Here is a 21,984-nt window from a genome sequence, read left to right as displayed (position 1 = left end):
TGTTTGCAACTAACTTTGTAACAGTTCTGTTAGCGGTAAGCCTGTCTCTGAATATTACTTTGCTGCTTTACCCTAAAATTAGTTTCTTGGTTGCTGCTCTCATTGTGTGAGTTATTTGTTTATTCCTGATATTTTGCTATTATACCGTAACTTTGTTCACACTAGCAATTGCTTATTTTTTCCTATGATCATAGTACCTTATTACCAAAATCCTTACTCCATATTTTTCTCCATGCCTATTTATTTTTTCCTCTGTTATTGTTAAATCTCAGGTTTATCTGAGCATATCCCTGCTGCATTCATTTTTCACAGTGACTACCCAGACACATGTGGCAGCCATAGGGAATATGCTCAATTACTGCCTGTATACTAAAACTATGCAATATGGGATAAGGTTCAACATTGCTGCCTAATTCCTATATTTTGTTTCACCTTTCCACTCTGTTGCAAACAACCATACAATTTTTGTTGTTAATACATTCCAGCAGTTGCGGTCCAAATAACTAAGCTGCACACATTTTTTCTTTCTTAGTTGTGCCTGACAGTAAGAAGACTCCAGATGAAGAGGATGCTCCGTGTCGGATGTCTTGAAGATGGACCCGCTCCGTGTCGGATGGATGAAGATAGAAGATGCTGTCTGGAGGAAGACTTCTGCCCGTCTGGAGGACCACTTTGCCCGGCTTGGATGAAGACTTCTCCCGGCTTCGTTGAGGACTTTGGCCCAGTTGGATGAAGACTTCTGCCACTTCCTTGAGGATGGATGTCCGGTCTTCAGAACTGTAAATCGATCTTCAGGGGATTAGTGTTAGGTTTTTTTTTAAGGGTGTATTGGATGGGTTTATTTTTTAGGTTAGGGATTTGGGCTGCAATAGAGCTAAATGCCCTTTTAAGGGCAATGCCCATCCAAATGCCCTTTTCAGGGCAATGGGGAGCTTAAGTTTTTTTAGTTAGTATTTTATTTGGGGGGTTGGTTGTGTGGGTGGTGGGTTTTACTGTTGGAGGGGTTGTTTGTATTTATTTTTTTTACAGGTAAAAGAGCTGATTACTTTGGGGCAATTCCCTGCTAAAGTCCCTTTTAAGGGTTATTGATAGTTTAGTTTAGGCTAGGGTTTTTTTTATTTTGGGGGGGGCTTTTTTATTTTGATAGGGCTATTAGATTAGGTGTAATTAGTTTAAAGATCTGTAATTTGTTTTTTATTTTCTGTAATTTAGTAGGGTTTTTTTGTAATTTAGCTAATTTAATTTAATTTATTTAATTGTTTTTAATTTAGTTAATTTATTTAATTGTAGTGTAGTGTTAGGTATTATTGTAACTTAGGTTAGGTTTTATTTTACAGTTCAATTTGTATTTATTTTAGCTAGGTACTTATTAAATAGTTAATAGCTATTTAATAACTATTCTACCTATTTAAAATAAATACAAACTTGCCTGTAAAATAAAAATAAACCCTAAGCTAGCTGCAATGTTAATATTAGTTATATTGTAGCTAGCTTAAGGTTAATTTTATAGGTAAGTATTTAGATTTAAATAGGAATAAGTTAGTTAATGATAGTAATTTTATTTTGATTTATTTAAATTATATTTAAGTTAGGGGGTGTTAGGGTTAGATTTAGGTTTAGTGGTTAATAAATTTAATATAGTGGCGGCGACGTTGGGGTGGCAGATTAGGGGTTAATAAGTGTAGGTAGGTTGCGGCGACATTGGGGGTAGCAGATTAGGGGTTAATAAATATAATGTAGGTGTTGGCGATGTTGGGGGCAGCAGATTAGGGGTTAATAAGTAAAATGTAGGTGGCGGCGATGTTAGGGGTGGCAGATTAGGGGTTAATAATATTTAACTAGTGTTTGCAAGGCTGGAGTGCGGCGTTTTATAGGTTATTATGTTTATTCTACTGGCAGCTATGTCCGGAGCGCCAGATTAGGGGTTAAAATTTTTATTATAGTGTTTGCGATGCGGGAGGGCCTCGGTTTAGGGGTTAATTAATAGGTAGTTTATTTGTGTTAGTGTACTTTTTAGCACTTTAGTTATGTTAAGTTTTATGCTACAGCGTTGTAGTGTAAAACCCATAACTACTGACTTTAGAATGCATTAGGACTCTTGACGGGGTAGGGTGTACCGCTCACTTTTTGGCCTCCCAGGACAGACTCGTAATACTGGCGCTATGAAAGTCCCATAGAAAAAAGACTTTACAAAGTTTATGTAAGTCGGTTTGCGGTAAGGCCAAAAAAGTGTGCGGGCCCCTAAACCTGCAAGACTCGTAATACCAGCGGTAGTGAAAAAGCAGCGTTAGGACCTGTTAGCGCTGCTTTTTCAACCTACCGCACAACTCATAATCTAGCCGTTAAATAATAGAAGTAAATTGGAAAGTTGTTGAAAACTGTATTCTCTATCTGAATCATGAAAAAAAAAAATTTGGGTTTCATGTCCCTTTAACTCTGATTAAATCAAAGGGATGGATAGGAGCTCTGTAGAATTGGGATGTTTGTTAACCAACAGCACAACATCCTGTTTTTTCCAATATTGAAAAAAATATTAGAAAGATTAAAATTGACCCTTATGTGTTTTTACCCCTGTAAAACCATTAAACACATAGCGCTTGTTTCCATTGTGTCGTAAATAGTTTTGTGCGAGTTTGCAAAACGAAAAAACTGCTTTCAGAAGCCATTACGCTTATTGACAGTTTCTGATGGCATGAGTGCTAAGCAGCTAATACCATATATGGAAAGAGAGACACTAATATATAAGGGTTAATAACCTCCTCAGTGAAAATTGGAAAGGATACTTATATCTTTAGCGTAGGCTTAGATATAAAAAGTGCACAATATATACACATATGATCCAGATGTTTAATATATAATAGCACAATGTGGGATTCAATCCCAAAACACATCAAATAGATAAAAAGCCAATATAAAAGGTTGGCCAACCGATAGTAAAAAAGTCCAGAAACATATCAATATCATGTAATGCTCCCAAGGCAAAGGGATATAAAAGGTGTAAAGAATCTTTGTAAACCCAGTCTGATGGATAAAAAGGAAATTCACAAGGATATCAACAAATATAAGATGGCAGCTAAGACGGACACTCAGCGACCATCTTATCTTTGTGGATATTCTTGTGAAGTTTTCCCCGGAAATAAAATATTTATAAAATAAATTAAATGGGGTAGATGTATCAAGCAGCGGATGCTGCTTGCTTCGCCCGATGTTTCTGGCTTGCCGGAAACATAAGTTACGACGCAGCGGTTGTAAGACCACTGCTTCGTAACTGATCCGCCACCTCTGAAGTGGCTGACTGCAATAATCCCGATCAGATATGACCAAGATGACTGACCCCCCAGCTAGTGTCCGATTGGCTGCAAATGTGCAGGGGGCGGCATTGCTCAAGCATTTCACCAGAACTGCTTGTGCAATGATGCAGGGTGGACATGATTCGCTATAGCGAATCATGTCCACCCGGGGTTTGATAAATCTACCCCAATGTATCTTTCATTCTAGAGGCAATTACGGGTAAGGAGCGAAGGCGTCCAACATAACTTTTTCAGTATAAGGTAAGGTTACCATGGCAACAAACTTATTATGGCACAATTTTCCATAAATCCTCTTTTGGATGGAATCATTAATTTAACACAACGTTAACACAAACACGAAAAGACAGACTGCACGTACTTCACTAAATATTTAAATGTAAATCTGGTACTAAAATGGAGCGTAAACTAATTTTAGCTGTCAGCTACTTTGGTAGCTTGTGGCTCCATTTTTAATGACTCAATGGAATCGAGCCAATAGTTAGCTGTCTTTAGCACAGCAATGCACTAGTAAGAGCTAGCTGAACAAAGTGAGCCAATGACTAAAGACAAATGTGTGTAGCCACCAATCAGCTAGCTGCTTAGAATACGTACATATGCTTTTCAACAAAGGATACCAAGACAACAAAGAACATGTGATAATAGACGTGAATTTGAAAGTTTCTTAAATAATCATTTCTTTTGTATGTTGTGCAATGTATAATTAAAGGGACAGTAAAGTCAAAATTAAACTCTCACAATTCTGATAGAGCAGCAATTTTAAACATATTTCCAATATGCTTCTGTTATAAAATTTGCTTTGTTCCCTTGTTATCTTTTATTAAAGAGTAAAACTAGGTAGGCTCATAAGAGCCCAGTGTTTTGCAACATTGTGTAACAAAGCTACAAATAATGTTGCAAAACACTGCTGCCATAGACACGTACACACTCCATAAAGACACGTACACACTCCTGAGTTCTTATGAGCATGCCTAGTTTTACTGTTCAATAAAAGATACCAAAAGAACAAAGGAAATTTGATAACAAAAGTAAATAGGAAAGTTGTTTAAAATTGCGTTCTCTATCTAAATCATGAAAAATGTATTTTGACTTTACTGTCCCTTTAAGAAAGAACAGGCATTAAGGTGAATAATAAAGTCTTCTGCACAGATCACAGTTTTCTTAACAAACCACAAGGATCTCTGTAGTAAACTATGGAACATCAGTTCCTACCATTTTCTATATAGCCAGGCACATAAAGAGCGCGACTCCATGGGAACGCTAGACGGCTTCTATTCTGTTTGCTTTCAGCTTGAACCTTTAAATTATATCGTCCATTTCCTGTAAAACTGGTGAAATATCTAGAATATACACCATCATTCTTTACAATATCAGCACCTGAAAGGTACAAAGCAGGAATAAAATAGTTATATGTAATTATATTGTCTATCAAATTAATAAATAGTTATTCATTATATTTTTTATTTTAGTTAGAGCTAGATTATATACCAAACATAATTGATAACGAGCAGGTTTCTTTTCTTTTTTTTTGCACTTGAGCTTGTACCAAAAATAACACATTATCAGGTATTAGAACTAAAGCATTTTCAATGCATCCAGTATATTAATAGAGCACTCTATAGATTCAGGATTAGAATATGAGTGGAGTGCTATTTAGCTATACAGAGGCTTCTAAATGATCAACAGATTATATCTATATTTTCTACAGTATGCAAAGTTTTTAAAAAAATATTATTAATATTTTTGAATATTTTAAATGTAATATTTGAATAATGAGCATTGAGGTTAGCAATTCTTCATTTGCGCTTACCCGACACTGCATTAGACCTAAATCTCGAACCCTGATACACATATTTTACATTCCAATGTTCTTCACTTAGAACATAATGTAATTTTTATTAGTAAATATATATTTGTATATATATATATATATATATATATATATATATATATATATATATATATATATATATATAATGGTAATTTATACATATCTAAACCTATAGATCTATAGGAATAGATATACAGGTATAGGTAAATATGGATATATATTAATATGTATTTACAATAATAATTACATTGTTCTGCATGTGAAGGACATTCGAATGTTAAATATATACAGTAAATATATAGTAAAACACATAAATACATATGTACACACATCTATACATGTATGCATACATACACATATTTAGACATGTCTATATATACATGTTAACACCTTTTGCAGCCCTTTTCTCTCAAACACCTTATACCATTTATCTTTTAGCCCTTATAACCTTTTTTATTATTATTTTTTTTATAAATCATTTTTAACAAATAGTGTTTATATGAGTGTAACTGTACTTTTAAGTGCACAAACCTACAAGTGGGCAAAAAGAGGCTGCTTCTGGGGTGGTAACTAGCTATAGAACAAGCTATTACGCTATTGTTCATTCCCAGGTTGAGAGTTTCTCTCTTTTTTGGAATTTTAAGTGTGTTTATGATGTGTTTAATGCAAGTTTTTTTTTTACCCCCCTACCTTTTATGCAAACTCTTAAAGAGATACTAAACCCAAATGTTTTCTTTCATGATTTCAGATAGAGCAGCAATATTAAGCAACTTTCGGCTAGATTACGAGTTTTGCTTTATGAGGGGTGCGGTGCTAACTTGCCACACCGCTCACTTCCCTACAGCGCTGATATTACAGGTTTACAAAAACTCGGTGTTATTAGGCAAGAAGTGAGCATAGAATAAAATTGAGCTCTATACCGCACTCCAATACCAGCGCTGCTGAGAGCTGCGGTAAACTGGTTTTACTTGCTCGTGCACGATTTACCCATAGACATCAATGGGGAGAGCAGGCTGAAAAAAAAGTCTAACACCTGCAAAAAAGCAGTGTAAAGCTCCGTAACGCAGCCCCATTGATTCCTATGAGGAAACAAAATTTATGTTTACACCTAACACCCTAACATAAACACCCCTAATCTTACACTTATTAACCCCTAATATGCCGCCCCCGACATTGCAGACACCTACATTATACTTATTAACCCCTAATCTGCCGCTCCGGACATCACCGCCACTATAATAAACATATTAACCCCTAAACCGCCGCACTCTCGCATCACAAACACTAGTTAAATATTATTAACCCCTAATCTGCCGCCCCAACATCGCCGCTACCTCGAAGATCCACTTACAGTTTTTGAAGACCCGACAGCCAATATAATTGGAACAGCCAATAGAATGCAAGCTCAATCCTATTGGCTGATTGCATCAACCAATAGGATTTTTTCACCTTTAATTCCGATTGGCCGATATAATTCTATCAGCCAATTGGAATTCAAGGGATGCCATCTTGGATTACGTCATTTAAAGGAACCTTCACTCTGCAAGAAGGCTTCGATTGAAGAGGATGCTCCGCGTCGGATGACTTGAAGATGGAACCACTCCGCGCCGGATGGATGAAGATGGAAGATGCAGTCTGGATGAAGACTTCTGCGGGCTTGGATGAAGACTTCGGCCGCTTGGATGAAGACATCGGCCGGCTTCAATGAGGACTTCTGCCGCTTCATTGAGGATGGATGTCGGGTCTTCAAAAACTGTAAGTGGATCTTCAGGGGTTAGTGTTAGGCTTTTTTAAGGGTTTATTGGGTGGGTTTTATTTTTAGATTAGGGGTTTGGGCACTTGAAAAATAGCTAAATGCCCTTTTAAGGGCAATGCCCATCCAAATGCCCTTTTCAGGGCAATGGGGAGCTTAGGTTTTTTAGTTAGGATTTTAGATTGCGTTACGAATCTTGGCGGTATTGGCTGTACCGCTCACTTTTTGGCCTCCCAGGCAGACTCGTAATACTGGCGTTATGGAAGTTTAATTGAAAAAGGATTTTTGAAAGGTGCATTAGTTAATTTGCGTTACGGCCAAAAAAGTGTGCAGTACAGCTTTTTTGACAAGACTCGTAATAGCAGCGGTAGTGAAAAGCAGCGTTATGACCCATAACGCTGCTTTTTCACTCATAACGCAAAACTCGTAATCTAGCCGTTTCTTATTTACTCCTATTATCATTTTTTTTCATTCTCTTGCTATCTTTATTTGAAAAAGCAGGAATGTAAGGTTAGGAGCCAGCCCATTTTGGTTCAGCACCAGGGTAGTGCTTGCTGATTGATGGCTGAATCATGAAAGAAAAAAATTAGGTTTAGTATACCTTTAAGTTGCACTAACCAAACATACGTAAATCGCGATTGCACTTGAGGGAACGCTTTTACTTTCAACTTATAATATGCACACTACTTCCATCACACGCAAAAAAGCAACAAAAAATATATATTACTTGTGCGCAAAAGTTAGCACTCTACTCATAATCTAGCCCTCAATAAGATACAGTAGAAGTATTACAAGTATACATATATACTGTATGTATATATATATATATATATATATATATATATATATATATATATATATATATATATATATATAAATAGATAGATACATACATACATATAAATATTAAGACATGTATCTCTGTATGTATCTCTATGTTAAAGCCCTTAAACACCTAAGAACACCTCAGACCTCATATCTTTGCAATATTTTTTTAGTATTATTTTATTAGATGGTGTTATTATGAGTATAACTGTATTTTTAAACATAATTTTGATTTGTTTTATTCAACTTTTTGGTCGAGCGTAACAGTTAATCAGAGCTCTGAAGTCACGCTATCCCAACGCACAATAAATTCAATTGTGCTCAAGCTATCGTGTTTACTTTCAACCTGTAATATGGGTTCTACTTCTGGCCCGAGCAAATAGCCACGATAAACCCCTTTTCATTCATGTACAACAGTTAGCGCTTCACTTGCAATCTAGCCCTTAGTTATTTACCTGCACTTTTACCAATATTTTCTAAACTACACCTATATATTGGCTATTATTCTCCTTTGAAATATCATGTAAATTACCTGCTCCATTGTCCAAAAGTTCTAGTGTGACAGCACTACCCGTCACTGGCTCAATAGTCGCTGTCACCTTTGCTCCCTTCACTGGCAGAAGACCTTGACTTACTGATGCATAAACAACCATTGGACTGGGGAACTGGTTTATGTCCCTGTTCATGTGGGCGTTGACAGTAATTGGTGGCACATTTGCATCAGCTGCCTTGGAGTTCACAATTATGCCCACGGCTTGGTTTACTGAATATTTGTTGCAAAGGCTGTAATGCCAAGGTCCTCTCTTATAATAAAAGCATAAAAAAATATTATTAGAACTATCATTAAATCACATGTTAACTTAAATACTCTATGATTAAAAAGAAAAAAGGCACAGTACCTTCTATATATACCCCAGAACCCATGAAGTCCTATCTATTGTCTATAAACAAATCACTTACTTATAATATTTCAAACATAGAACTATTATTGACCCTAAGTACTATCCCATAGATAACGATTAAAAAAACACAGATTCCAGCAGTCTAAGTTTTCTAAATAAATATTAATATCAGCACAAATTGCACAGGTGATAACAGAACTGAAGTCAAAATCACTCCACTTGTGTCTCATTTTTACTTGTAATGCAGATGTAGTGTTCATAGATAAATCCAGTTCAACAGATAGTTATAAAATCCTCCTTATATATTCCCTGTGTATTCCTCTCTCTTTCATTTCTCTTTAGGAACAGATTGGCTCTCAGAGCATTGCAGGAGTAGCAGGACATGGAGGGGAGCAAAGGAGCAATGGTGGAGTATGACAACAAAGTCACAACAAGGCGTGGGTAGTGGACAGGACACAGCGTTACGGTGTTATCTGGAATAGTCATAAGTTTGAGCAGCAGTGGTGCAAATAGGCTGGCACAGTGGGCAGACTAGGAGCAGTTGGACTATAGTTTCATAAGTTGAAATAGCAGCACAACTGGGCAGTTGAGCAAGTGGGAAAGTTGGCATCCAAAGCAACACAGGAATTTTGGCACATTGGGCACATTTCAGTATATGTAGAATACATTTCACAAGTTGGAGCAGCAGTGTAGGGGCAAGAGGGTGTTAGCGGTGATGTAAAAGTACGTCTAAGGGGTAGATTTATCAAGCAGCGGATGCTGCAATCTATCCCCGTAGTTTCAGGTTCCTCTGAAACTGAAGTTAAGAAGCTCGTCTCTGAGGCGGCGGACAGCAATCATCCCAGCAGAATGTGCAGGGAGTGGCATTGCACTAGCATATCACGAGAAATGCTTGTGTAATGATAAATGCCAGCAGCGTATGTATGGCGGACATAATCCAGTACAGCGGATCATGTCCACCCGCACAATGATTAATCGGCCCCCAAGTATTGACATAGAGGCTGAAAAGTGATAGATAGAGACACAGGGGCCAATTTATCAATGTGCGGGCGCTATAGTGGATCATGTCCATCACACATCGATAAATGCAGACAGCATACACTGCTGGCATTTATCATTGCACAAGCATTCCTTGTGAAATGCATGTGAAATGCTGCCCCCTGCAGATTCGTGGCCACTAGCAGGGGGTGTCAATCATCCCAAATATATCTGAATGGGATGATTGCTGTCCGCAGCCTCAGAGGTTGCGGACGAGTTAAGACCACTGCTTTCTAACTTATTTTTTCGGTGAGACTGAAGGCTCGCGTGGAAACAGCTCCATTCGCAGCTACATAAATCGGCCCCACTGTCCCAACAAGTGGAATAGGCCATAACAAATGGCATGGTCAATTGGAACAAACTGGTTCCAGGGGCAGACTGACAAGTCGGGCGATTCGGCCCTTGCTCGAGGGCCCAGCTGCATTGGCGTTTGAGCATAGGAAGGGAGAAGGTATCTCGGTCTGAGGGAGGAGAGCAGGTCTGGGACTCTGAGAAAAACCAAGATTGTGCTGAGTCCCTGACCTCCTCTTATTGACTCTGCTTGCTCCACCTACTGGGGGCAGGTGACCGGTCTCGTGACTTAGTTTCCCTATAAATTCTCAGCACACCCACCAGTCAGTGCTTGGTTATTTTCCTTGCTTCCTGGTTCTTGAGTTCTTCCCTTGTATTTTGTCTGTGTTAACTCTGACTTTGTTATTCAGATTTCCTGGTACCTTGTTACCTTGCTTGCCTGTTGCCTGCCCCAACTTCTGAATTTTTTGACTACCTCTTTGTCTTTGCCCTTTTATTATTAAAGGACTCTGTGCCACCACTGGCCTTACAGGATCCTGTTCCTAAATCCAGGATTTCCTGAGTGTCATGATTGCAAGGAAGTGCTGTTCTGCTGCAACTGGGTTCCAATATAAAAATCAAGACCCTTCGGGGGGTTGTCACAATATGTTACTGAAAGCTATGAGGGGTAATATCACTGTTATGTGTTACTGACAGCTATGAGGGATAATATCACTGCTATGTGTTACTGACAGCTATGAGGGATAATATCACTGCTATGTGTTACTGACAGCTATGAGGGATAATATCACTGCTATGTGTTACTGAAAGCTATGAGGGATAATATCACTGCTATGTGTTACTGAAAGCTATGAGGGATAATATCACTGTTATGTGTTACTGACAGCTATGAGGCATAATATCACTGCTATGTGTTACTGACAGATATGTGGGAAAAAATTCACTGCTGTGTGTTACTGACAGCTATGAGGGATAATATCACTGCTATGTGTTACTGACAGCTATGAGGAATAATATCACTGCTATGTGTTACTAAAAGCCATGAGGGATACTACCACTGCTATGTGTTACTGAAAGCTATGAGGGATACTATCACTGCTATGTGTTACTGGCAGCTATGAGGGATAATATCACTGTTCTGTTTTACTGACAGCTATGAGGGATAATATCACTGCTTTGTGTTACTGAAAGCTATGAGGGATACTATCACTGGTATGTGTTACTGACAGCTATGAGGGATAATATCACTGTTGTGTGTTACTGACAGCTATGAGGGATAATATCACTGTTATGTGTTACTGACAGCTATGAAGGATACTATCACTGCTCTGTGTTACTGACAGCTATGAGGGATAATATCACTGCTTTGTGTTACTGAAAGCTATGAGGGATAATATCACTGGTATGTGTTACTGACAGCTATGAGGGATAATATCACTGCTTTGTGTTACTGAAAGCTATGAGGGATAATATCACTGGTATGTGTTACTGACAGCTATGAGGGATAATATCACTGCTGTGTGTTACTGTCAGCTATGAGGGATAATATCACTGTTATGTGTTACTGACAGCTATGAGGGATAATATCACTGCTATGTGTTACAGACAGCTATGAGGGATAATATCACTATGTGTTACTGAAAGCTATGAAGGATATCACTGCTGTGTGTTACAGACACCTATGTGGGATAATATCACTGTTAAAATGACATAGCATATCTGTAATATGATAGTTTAATGTTCTCTTTCTGTCCTTTTAAAAGACCATATAACTCCCTTATTTAAAAATGTATTTTCAACCAAGCATCACACGACCCAGGGTAAGTTAAAGGCTCTTTTTATTTGTACCTCAAAACCAGACTCCAGCTGTACTCCACCAATATACTGGACAATATGTGATGGGCACAATGATAGTTGGTTAACACAATGTCCCACCTAGCAGCACTACCTTAGCTTCAATGTTAATCCCATGATGTATATTTTTGACAACTAATCAGTAATTTCACCCTTTGACTGCCAGTAACATACAAATGAATGATTTTACCTCTTTAGCTGCCATGTAAACAGAAGTGATTTTAACCTATTGTCTGTCCCTCACTACTTTCTGTTCCATACTGTAGTGCATATAGACAGGGGATTTTTTTTTTTGCACAAGCACTTGTTAATTTACAATATTAAGTTCATGTTAAATTATTTAAGGAAAAAAATGTCTCTTTATATGGCAATTAAAACATGGTGGGGGAGGGGCATACAAGGTGGGAGGGGCATACACAGGGGGAGGGGCAATATGGTAGAGGAGGGGCAGAGTAGGTAGAGCAAAGAGGAGTTGGGGGGCCCTACCACACTTTTGCCTGGGGGTCCTGGTTGGTCTCAGTCCACCCATGACTGGTTCAAATCCAATACTAATGGTAATGACAGATTCAGCATATAAAAGAGGTGAGGGGAAAGACAAAAGTTCAAGTACCAGCCGAGCAGAAAAAGTACAAAAGCACAGTCCAGAAGCGTAGTCAAGCCAAGGGTGATACACAGAAGAACAGCAGAGCCAACAAAAGATTCACCAGAACATAGGTAGGCAAACGAACTGGTAACAGGAGTAAAACACATTAATAGTGCACCCTCAATATACAATCACTAACAGGCACTAACATTAGAGAACTTGCATTATAAATATCACTCAAATGGTGCCAAAATACGTTTACAAAAAATGACGTGATGTGTCAAAAATAATGTCACAACCATGACTGTGGTGCTGAGAGATTACATAATGGTGACAAGAAAACAAGGTAAACAAACAAAAACATGTGTAACATAGGCGTGACATTGTGCAGTAAGGTTATCCAGATTAGCACAGAAGCCACGGCACATTGTGATATATACAGGATACATCGTCACAACTAGTAGCAGGAGGACAAGCAGACAAACATGGCTACACATTAGCTGAGGTATGTAGTGGTGTACAGTACTACCGGTACTATCATTCAGCAGGATGGCACATTGTGAAATATACAGGATACATCTTCACAACTAGTAGCAGGAGGGCAAGCAGACAAACATGACTACACATTAGCTGAGGTATGTAGTGGTGTACAGTACTACAGGTGCTATCATTCAGGAGGATGGCACATTGTGATATATACAGGATACATCTTCACAACTAGTAGCAGGAGGGCAAGCAGACAAACATGACTACACATTAGCTGAGGTATGTAGTGGTGTACAGTACTACCGGTACTATCATTCAGCAGGATGGCACATTGTGATATATACAGGATACATCTTCACAACTAGTAGCAGGAGGGCAAGCAGACAAACATGACTACACATTAGCTGAGGTATGTAGTGGTGTACAGTACTACCGGTACTATCATTCAGCAGGATGGCACATTGTGATATATACAGGATACATCTTCACAACTAGTAGCAGGAGAGCAAGCAGACAAACATGACTACACATTAGCTGAGGTATGTAGTGGTGTACAGTACTACAGGTACTATCATTCAGCAGGATGGCACATTGTGATATATACAGGATACATCTTCACAACTAGTAGCAGGAGAGCAAGCAGACAAACATGACTACACATTAGCTGAGGTATGTAGTGGTGTACAGCAGTGTTTTTCAACCAGTGTGCCGTGAGAGATCCTCAGGTGTGCCACGGCAGACTGAGAACAGTGTGACATTGTTTTTACATTTTGCTTGTTTTGATGTGACAGGCTCATCAGGCAGACAGACAGGCATCATTTACAACCATGACATATTGACATTCATTCACAGACAATCATTATGATGTATATATATATGCTGTATTATTCTAAAATGTGTGATTTTGTAAAATTTTGGGATGGTGGTGTGCCGCAGGATTTTTTAATGTAAAAAAGTGTGCCACGGCAAAAAAAATGTTGAAAATCACTGGTGTACAGTACTACAGGTACTATCATTCAGGAGGATGGCACATTGTTGTCCTGCGCACTCTAGTGGTTTATCCGAGTAAGATTAAACGACAGCTATAGTGTTGTTGGCTGCAATGTTTGCACTTGGACAGTGGTAACAGTTAGAAAGATCAGCCACATACATGGGTTCATCACAAGGTTAAAGGGACACTGTAACCAAAAATTTTCTTTTGTGATTCAGATTGAGCATGAAATTTTAAGCAACTTTCTAATTTACTCCTATTATCACATTTTCTTCATTCTCTTGGTATCTTTATTTGAAATGCAAGAATGTAAGTTTAGATGCCGGCCCATTTTTGGTGAACAACCTGGGTTGTCCTTGCTGATTGGTGGATAAATTCATCCACCAATAAAAAAGTGCTGTCCAGAGTACTGAAACCAAAAAAAATCTTAGATTCCTTCTTTTTCAAATAATGATAGCAAGAGAATGAAGAAAAATTGAAAATAGGAGTAAATTAGAAAGTTGCTTAAAATTTCATGCTCAATCTGAATCACAAAAGAAAAATGTTGGTTACAGTGTCCCTTTAATTTATTGATTTTTCTCCAAAATTTACAGTTGAAGTCTAATCATTTGTTAAGCTTGTGATGAAGAATTGTGATCAACCACAAAGTTACCTACCTAATTCATTTTGGTTCACAACCTGGGTTGTGCTTGCTGATTGGTGGCTAAATGCACTTACTAATAAACAAGTGCTGTCCAGTGTCCTGAACCAAAAAATTGGCTGGCTCCTTAGCTTAGATGCTTTCTTTTTCAAATAAAGAGGCCAAGAGAACGAAGAAAAATTTGATAATAGGAGTAAATTAGAAAGTTGCTTAAAATTGCATGCTCTATATGAATCATGAAAGAAAAAAAATGGGTTTAGTGTCCCTTTAAAGTCTGTGGGGATTTGTGTAGATAAATCATTAATTAGCTGGTCTAAAAAGTTGTGATTAAACCCTGAGTGCGTGAGAATTTAAAGATAAAAACATTTTACAGCACAGATTGGTGGGCACAAAAGGACCTGCTGTAGTATATCTGCTGCTATACAGTGCAGCAAAAAAAAAAAAGATGTTTTAAATTTAAAGGGACAGTCTACACCAGAATTTTTATTGTTTTAAAAGATAGATAATCCCTTTATTACCCATTCCCCAGTTTTGCATAACCAACACAGTTATATTAATATACTTTCAACCTCTGTGATTATCTTGTATCTAAGCCTCTGCAAACTGCCCTTTTATTTCAGTTATTTTGACAGACTTGTATTTTAGCCAATCAGTGCCTGCTCCCAGATAACTTCACGTGCACGAGCACAGTGTTTTCTATATGAAATACATGAACTAACACCCTCTAGTGGTGAAAAACTGTTAAAATGCATTCTGAAAAGAGGTGGCCTTCAAGGTCTAAGAAATTAGCATATAAACCTCCTAGGTTAAGCTTTCAACTAAGAATACCAAGAGAACAAAGCAAAATTGGTAATAAAAGTAAATTGGAAAATTGTTTAAAATTGCATGCTCTATCTGAATCATGAAAGTTTATTTTGGCCTAGACTGTTCCTTTAAAAAAAAAAAAAAATTCTCCCTGTTTTCCCCAGCTCTTACCCCAAATTTCCCCCTTTTCTTTTCACTCTTTAGCTCCAATTCATTCTTATTCGCCTTGTTATCTATCTAATAGTATCTTCTAATTCCTATGACCTCCTGTTTCTCTTATCTGTTTCTAAAATGCAGGCAGGTATTAATCTCTGGCACAGTAAGCAAGTTATTCACAAGTTAACAAAGCATGAAGTGAAAGAAGATTGACAGGAACCTTTTATCAAGTTTTTAAACCATCCTAATAGGCTCAGGATTGGCTAAGAACAAGAGTAAAACTGAAATGCGTGTTGGCTGATACAGACATCAAGCAACTGAGAGGGATATTGAGAGGGATATTGCTGGATTATTACTGTATAACATCTTCCCAATCTGCAGGGAAATAGCTTAAAGAGAAACCCAAATTCTTTCTTTAATGAATCAGATAGAGCATGCAATTTAAAAAAACTTTTTACATTTCCCTTTGAAACTACTGCAGTACCTCTGATAAGTATATAATATTAATAGTGTTTCCCATTCAAGGTTTATTTATCTTTATATATAGACATATTACAGTGTTTGTGATGTACCATACATATGAAGGTCTTGATGTTCTATTAGTTGCCTACTAATAAATAAGCCCATTTCTTATCCCTTATCTGGTGTGTTTTATTTATTAAAAAGGAAAACACTACATAAATAATAATAATAATAATTTGTTACTGGCATAGTGGCTGCCAGTAGCAAACAGCAGTGGTGGGTTACAGAGCTGTTTGGGGGGGATAAGGGAGGTGAAAGGGTTAAAGAGGGATCCCTGCAATATAGAAACAAAATAAAATATTTAAAAAAATAATAATAACTAAATGCCCTAAACTGCATACTGGCAGACTGCCAGTACCTAAGATGGTGGTGACCAGTGGAGAGGGAGAGGGAAGAAAGCTGTTTGCGAGGGATCAAGTAGGTATCATGGGGTGGGAGGTGACAGGTATGAGGGATATCCCTACACTACAGAAAATATTGACCTTAAAAGCTAACTAATTAACCCCTTCATTGCCCGGAATTTCAGAAGTGTGATATGCAGCTGCACTAAATGTCCTTCTAAATGCCAAAACACAACGGTAAAGCCATGCATGTCTGCTGTTTCTGAACAAAGGGGTCCCCAAAGATGATTTTACAACAAGTTGTCTTATGACTGCAGTAGTTGTGTTTAAATAATTTCAGTGAGAAACCCAAAGTTTGAGCAAAAGTCTTTTTATATGATTGTATTTGGTGGCCAAGTAGTGTCATGAAATGTACCAAAATGGGCCTAGATCAATACCTTGGGTTGTCTACTTTAAAAAAATGTATATAGTTTTCATAGGTAATTAAAAAAAACAAATGCCCTATATCTGTTTAAACAGAGTAATAGCAAAAAAATCCTAAAACTTCTCTTTTACTTTGGGCAAGATTTTATCTGAAATTCACGGTAGCGAAGGGATTAAAACCTGCTTATGGTTTTTGTTGCGTCTGACTTTAAGCACTAGCTTCTCCTTTAATTTTAGTTATGTTTAAGCTACTGTCCAGCTTCTGCTCTGCCCTAAAGATAATTCTCAGAGCAATCACATCACAATGACATGAAGTCATTAGTGAAACAAAGCTAGATGTGCAAGCATATTTGTAGGTAAATTAAACCATGAATAACTTACCTCTGCTGTCCCAGGAATTGCAAGCCTGGATGACTTGGAAACCGAGTCAGTGACAAAATTTGCAGTAGTGTATATTCTCCCCTTCGGGTCTTGTAAGTTGATAGCTGGCGCTGCACTTTGCCAAGTGACCAGAAAGAAAGTGTCATTCCCCACAGTGTTGTCAATGTAAACAGTGCCATTCAAACAATTATTTGGTGCAAGGTTGAAGCCAGTGCTTTCCAGCTGTCAAAAAAATAAAGTATGTGCTATAAAAAAGCGTTGTGCATAAACATTTTTCAAGTTAAAGAATCCATTAGCAAAACAGGACAGGGAGGCAGGGGGATGTCTGGGTTATCTGAGAAATCAGTATAGTTATGTTGTGTGGCTGTACATCCCTGAGGTGAGGTCAGGGTGGTTTGTGGACTTGGTTGGACGGTTTGGAGAGGATGCTGGGAAGTTTCTGACCAGAACTGACACTATGAATGAGATTTATCAACAGAGGATGCTGCTTGCTTCGTCCAATGTTTCCGGGTTGCCGGAAACATACATTAAGGAGCAGCGGTTATAAGACCGCTGCTCTTTAACTCATCCGCCACCTCTGTGGTGGACTGCAATCATCCCAATCAGATACGATCGGGATGATTGACAAATTTTTTTTGGGGTGTTTTTTTTTTAGATTAGGGCTATTGGGCAATCTTAAAAGAGCTGAATTCCCTTTTAAGGGCAGTAAAAGAGCTGAATTCCCTTTTAATGGCAGTAAAAGAGCTGAATTCCCTTTTAAGGGCAGTAAAAGAGCTGAATTCCCTTTTAAGGGCAGTAAAAGAGCTGAATGCCCTTTTAAGGGCAATGCCCATACAAATGCCCTTTTCAGGGCAATGGGTAGCTTAGGTTTTTGTTAGAGTTAGGTTTTTTTATTTTGGGGGGTTGGTTGGGTGGTGGGTTTTACTGTTGGGGCGGTCTTTGTATTTTTTTACAGGTAAAAGAGCTGATTTCTTTAAGGCAATTCCCTACAAAGGCCATTTTAAGGGCTATTGGTACATTTTTGTAGGCTAGGGGGTGTTTTTATTTGGGGGGGGGGGCTTTTTTCTTTTTATATGGCTATTAGATTAGGTGTAATTGTTTTTATTTTGGATAATTTCGTTTGTTATTTTTCATAATTTAGTGTTTGTTATTTTTTGTACTTTAGTATTTTTTTATTTTTTGTAATTGTAGATTTAATTTTTTTAGTATTGTTAGTTTTTTTTAATGAGTAATTTAATATATTTAATTTGTAGTTATTTTAATTTTAGTCTTATAGTTATGTTAGGTTAATTTATAATTTCCCAGGTAAGTTTTTATTTATTTTAAGATAGGGATTTTGTAATTTTAATGTAAAGGTAGGGGGTTGTTAGGTTGGGGAGTTAATAGTTTAATTTAGTTTTTGGCGATGTGGGGGCTGGCGGTTTAGGGGTTAATAGGTTTATTTAGTGGTAGTGATGTGGGAGGCCAGAGGATTAGGGGTTAATAACTTTATTTTGTAGCGGCGATGTCAGGGAGTGGTGGAATAGGGGTTAATATCTTTATTATAGAGTGGGCGATGTTGGGGTGCAGGGGAATAGGGGTTAATAACTTTAGTTTAGTGGCGGCGATGTCGGGGAGTGGTGGAATAGGGGTTAATATCTTTATTATAGAGTGGGCAATGTTGGGGTGCTGGGGAATAGGGGTTAATAACTTTAGTATAGTGGCGACGATGTCGGGGAGCGACGGAATAGGGGTTAATAAATGTTATTAGTGGCGGCGATGTTGGGAGCGGCAGATTAGGGGTTAATGAGTTTAATATAGTGTTTGCGATGCAAGAGGGCCTCGGTTTAGGGGTTAATAGGTAGTTTATGGGTGTTAGGGTACTTTGTAACAGTTTAGCTATGAGTTTGTGTAACAGTTTTGTTGCGTAAAACTCATAACTACTGGTCTCAGATTGCGGAACGGATCATGTCGGTATAGGCTGGAACGCAAGCTGGAACATTTCCTGTAGACTTTACTAGAAAATCATTATATAAACTTTTTTTTTTATAAAGGATTGGAATTGACCCCACAAGTTCTTAACTTCAAAATTAACACAAATACAATAAATATATTTTTTTGTATTTTAAATTGTTTATATTTTCTAAGAAATTAATTATTGGATAAAATATGTAATATATTCTAAAACATGTAATTGTATAAAAAATTATTTAAACAAAACATAACAAAATTATATTTTGTTTAAAAACATTACCTGAATAGCCTGTTTAGATATATCTCCACTTCCAGATGATATCCCATTAAAAGCATCAATCAAACCATTTGCATCCACATTATCTGTTGCAAGAAACTGTAATCCTCCTGAAAAAAATATGTTTTGGATTAATGTTATTATATTTTTTATATTAGTGTCCTAGGTTCCCTAAGTATAGAGAGGTTGTTCAGCCCTGAGACAAGATGCCTACACCAATAATGGTCCAGATTGCAAGTGGCACGGTAATGATAGCGTGGGATCGCGATAAGCAATATTGTTGGACCCCACTAACATTAGCTCGACTTGAGAGTAAAGTGTAAGGGTTAAAAAAAATTCACAAAACACATCAAAATAATTATAAAGGGACAGCCTACTTTAACATTATTTTTGTTTAAAAAGATAGATAATCCCTTTATTACCCATTCCCTAATTTAGCTTAACCAACACAGTTATATTAATACACTTTTTTACCTCTGTGGTTACCTTGTGTATATGCCTCTGCAGACTGCCCCCTTATTTCAGTTATTTTGACAGACTTGCATTTTAGCCAATTTGTGCTGACTCCACGGGTGTGAGCACAATGTTATTTACTTGGCACACATGAACTAGTACTTTCTAACTGGGAAAGCTAATAAAATAAAACGTGATAAGAGGTGGCCTTCAAGGGCTTAGAAATTAGCATATGAGCCTACAAAGGTTTAGCTTTCAACAAAGAATACCAAGAGAACAAAGCAAATTTGATGATAAAATCAAATTGGAAAGTTGTTTAAAATTGCATGACCAATCTAAACCTTTACTTTACTAAAGACTTTACTAACTATTTTATAACTTTCCCAGTCGAATACCTTGAAAAAATGCAATAACATTTTTAATATGTTATAAAGTGTTTTTAATAGAAATACTTAAAGGGACAGTCAACACATATAACACATGAACTAATGCCCTCTATTGAAAAACTGTCTAAATGCATTCAGATTAGAGGCGGCCTTCAAGGTCTAAGAAATTAGCATATGAACATATGAACAACTAATGTACAGAAGATGAATGTGTGTGCACTTCTTTAAATAAAGCTTTGCTAGACTACAAATAATCAAGGTTCATAAAATAACACCGTGACCTAAAATATAATCAGCAAAAATCCTTCCATAATTTTAATTAGATTTAATTAACTTACCTATACAGTATATACCACAAGTTAAAATCAGAAACAATGCATAAAAAACCAAGGATCTTTGATTCAATACAAATAAATAACAATAAATAAATATGGTTAGTTCATCAATCTTTTTAATGATTCTAAAATTGAAATTAGATGTTGAATTGCATAGGTTTTTGATATATTTTTTTTTCTTTCTTAGCTCTGTATACTTTACAATCAAAGAGTCACAAACCATGAATTAGATGTCCTATTTAAAGTTCTGTTGGTTAATCACTAATTTTAAGTGACATAAAAGTCACAATTAAATGTGCATGAGTGCATTTAAATTCCCAATTGAGCATTTTGACACAATACTTCTAATATAAACTATCACTTTTAACTGGGCATATGTACATATGGTCGTGCATCTGCTCAGGGAGCCGTCAGAGTGAGATGCGTATGTGTGATAGCCGCCACCTGCTTGCTATATAATCATGGTGTTTGATTTCATTTCCAAAAGGCAAATAGATAGAAAATTGTGCATACGTCAATGGATATGAAAGAACAAAATGTAGAAAGGAAGAATGTTGAGCCAAGTGCCCCCTAGCAACCTAAATAGTAGTATCTAGACATCTGCATTGGAAATATTATGGTTCAGACAAATTGTTTGTTCTGAAATTTTAAACCCTTTTGGATTGTCCAACTTTTGTTAGACATTTTATTTGTTTCTGACAAATTTGTTAAAACAAATGAAATGCCTTTAAAACAGTAATAAAACCCCTACCTACGCTATTTAACCCCTACATTATTTAACCGCCTAAACCGCCACAACTCCCATCACAACAAAACCCTACTCTATTAACCCCTAAACCACCGCAACCTCCATCATAATATACCCATACATAGCTTAATCCCTAAACCAACACAACCTCCAATGCCATAAACCCCCTACAATTACCTATGGTAAAGCCCTACTCTATTAACCCCTAAACCACCGCAACCTCCATCATAATATAGTGAAAAAGTTATGGCGATTAGGCGCTTAATCTGCAAAAGGGATAAAGGTGTGTATGGCAGTCAACTAAATATGTAGAAAAAACTAGATGTTTGACAGGATAAGTGAAAAATTCTTCTACAAATTATTTTTAAAATAAAAACATAATAATACCAAGATAAAATAAATCACAATCCCTAAGTGTTGCAACACTATATCGATCAATTCATAAAATTTCTAAAATTCAGATATACATTTGTTTCATACACCAATAAAAAGATTTATCTGCTCTTTCGTTTTCTATACTTTGTTCAAAGATTTTAGATAGAATTTTTACTTCAACACAATTAATAATATTTGTCTCTATCCGATATTTTATATCTATATTTCATCAACTTTAAAATTACAAAATATGTAGCAAAAACTAACAAATAGTTAAAACCATTTAAATGCAAGACTGATTATAAATGGTGTCCCCACAATGGCTGTT

The 21,984-nt window shown here is 36.9% G+C and overlaps 1 protein-coding gene across 1 annotated transcript in view; it reads right to left on the bottom strand.

Annotated features, from left to right (window-relative positions):
- LOC128640673 (calcium-activated chloride channel regulator 1-like) overlaps positions 1-21,984 on the bottom strand; it is a 62,095-nt gene that overhangs the window by 7,145 nt on the left and 32,966 nt on the right. Inside the window, exons 9-12 of the mRNA XM_053693105.1 lie at positions 19,363-19,469; positions 17,130-17,351; positions 8,250-8,520; positions 4,521-4,685 (exon numbers count right to left, since the gene is read on the bottom strand). Coding sequence (XP_053549080.1) covers positions 4,521-4,685; positions 8,250-8,520; positions 17,130-17,351; positions 19,363-19,469 — 765 coding nt within the window. The remainder of the gene's footprint in view (positions 1-4,520; positions 4,686-8,249; positions 8,521-17,129; positions 17,352-19,362; positions 19,470-21,984) is intronic.

The sequence above is a fragment of the Bombina bombina genome, chromosome 10, assembly GCF_027579735.1.
Source record: "Bombina bombina isolate aBomBom1 chromosome 10, aBomBom1.pri, whole genome shotgun sequence".
Classification (NCBI taxonomy): domain Eukaryota; kingdom Metazoa; phylum Chordata; class Amphibia; order Anura; family Bombinatoridae; genus Bombina; species Bombina bombina.
Note: the sequence above shows the minus strand (reverse complement) of the source record. Positions and strands in the feature narration are given on the sequence as shown.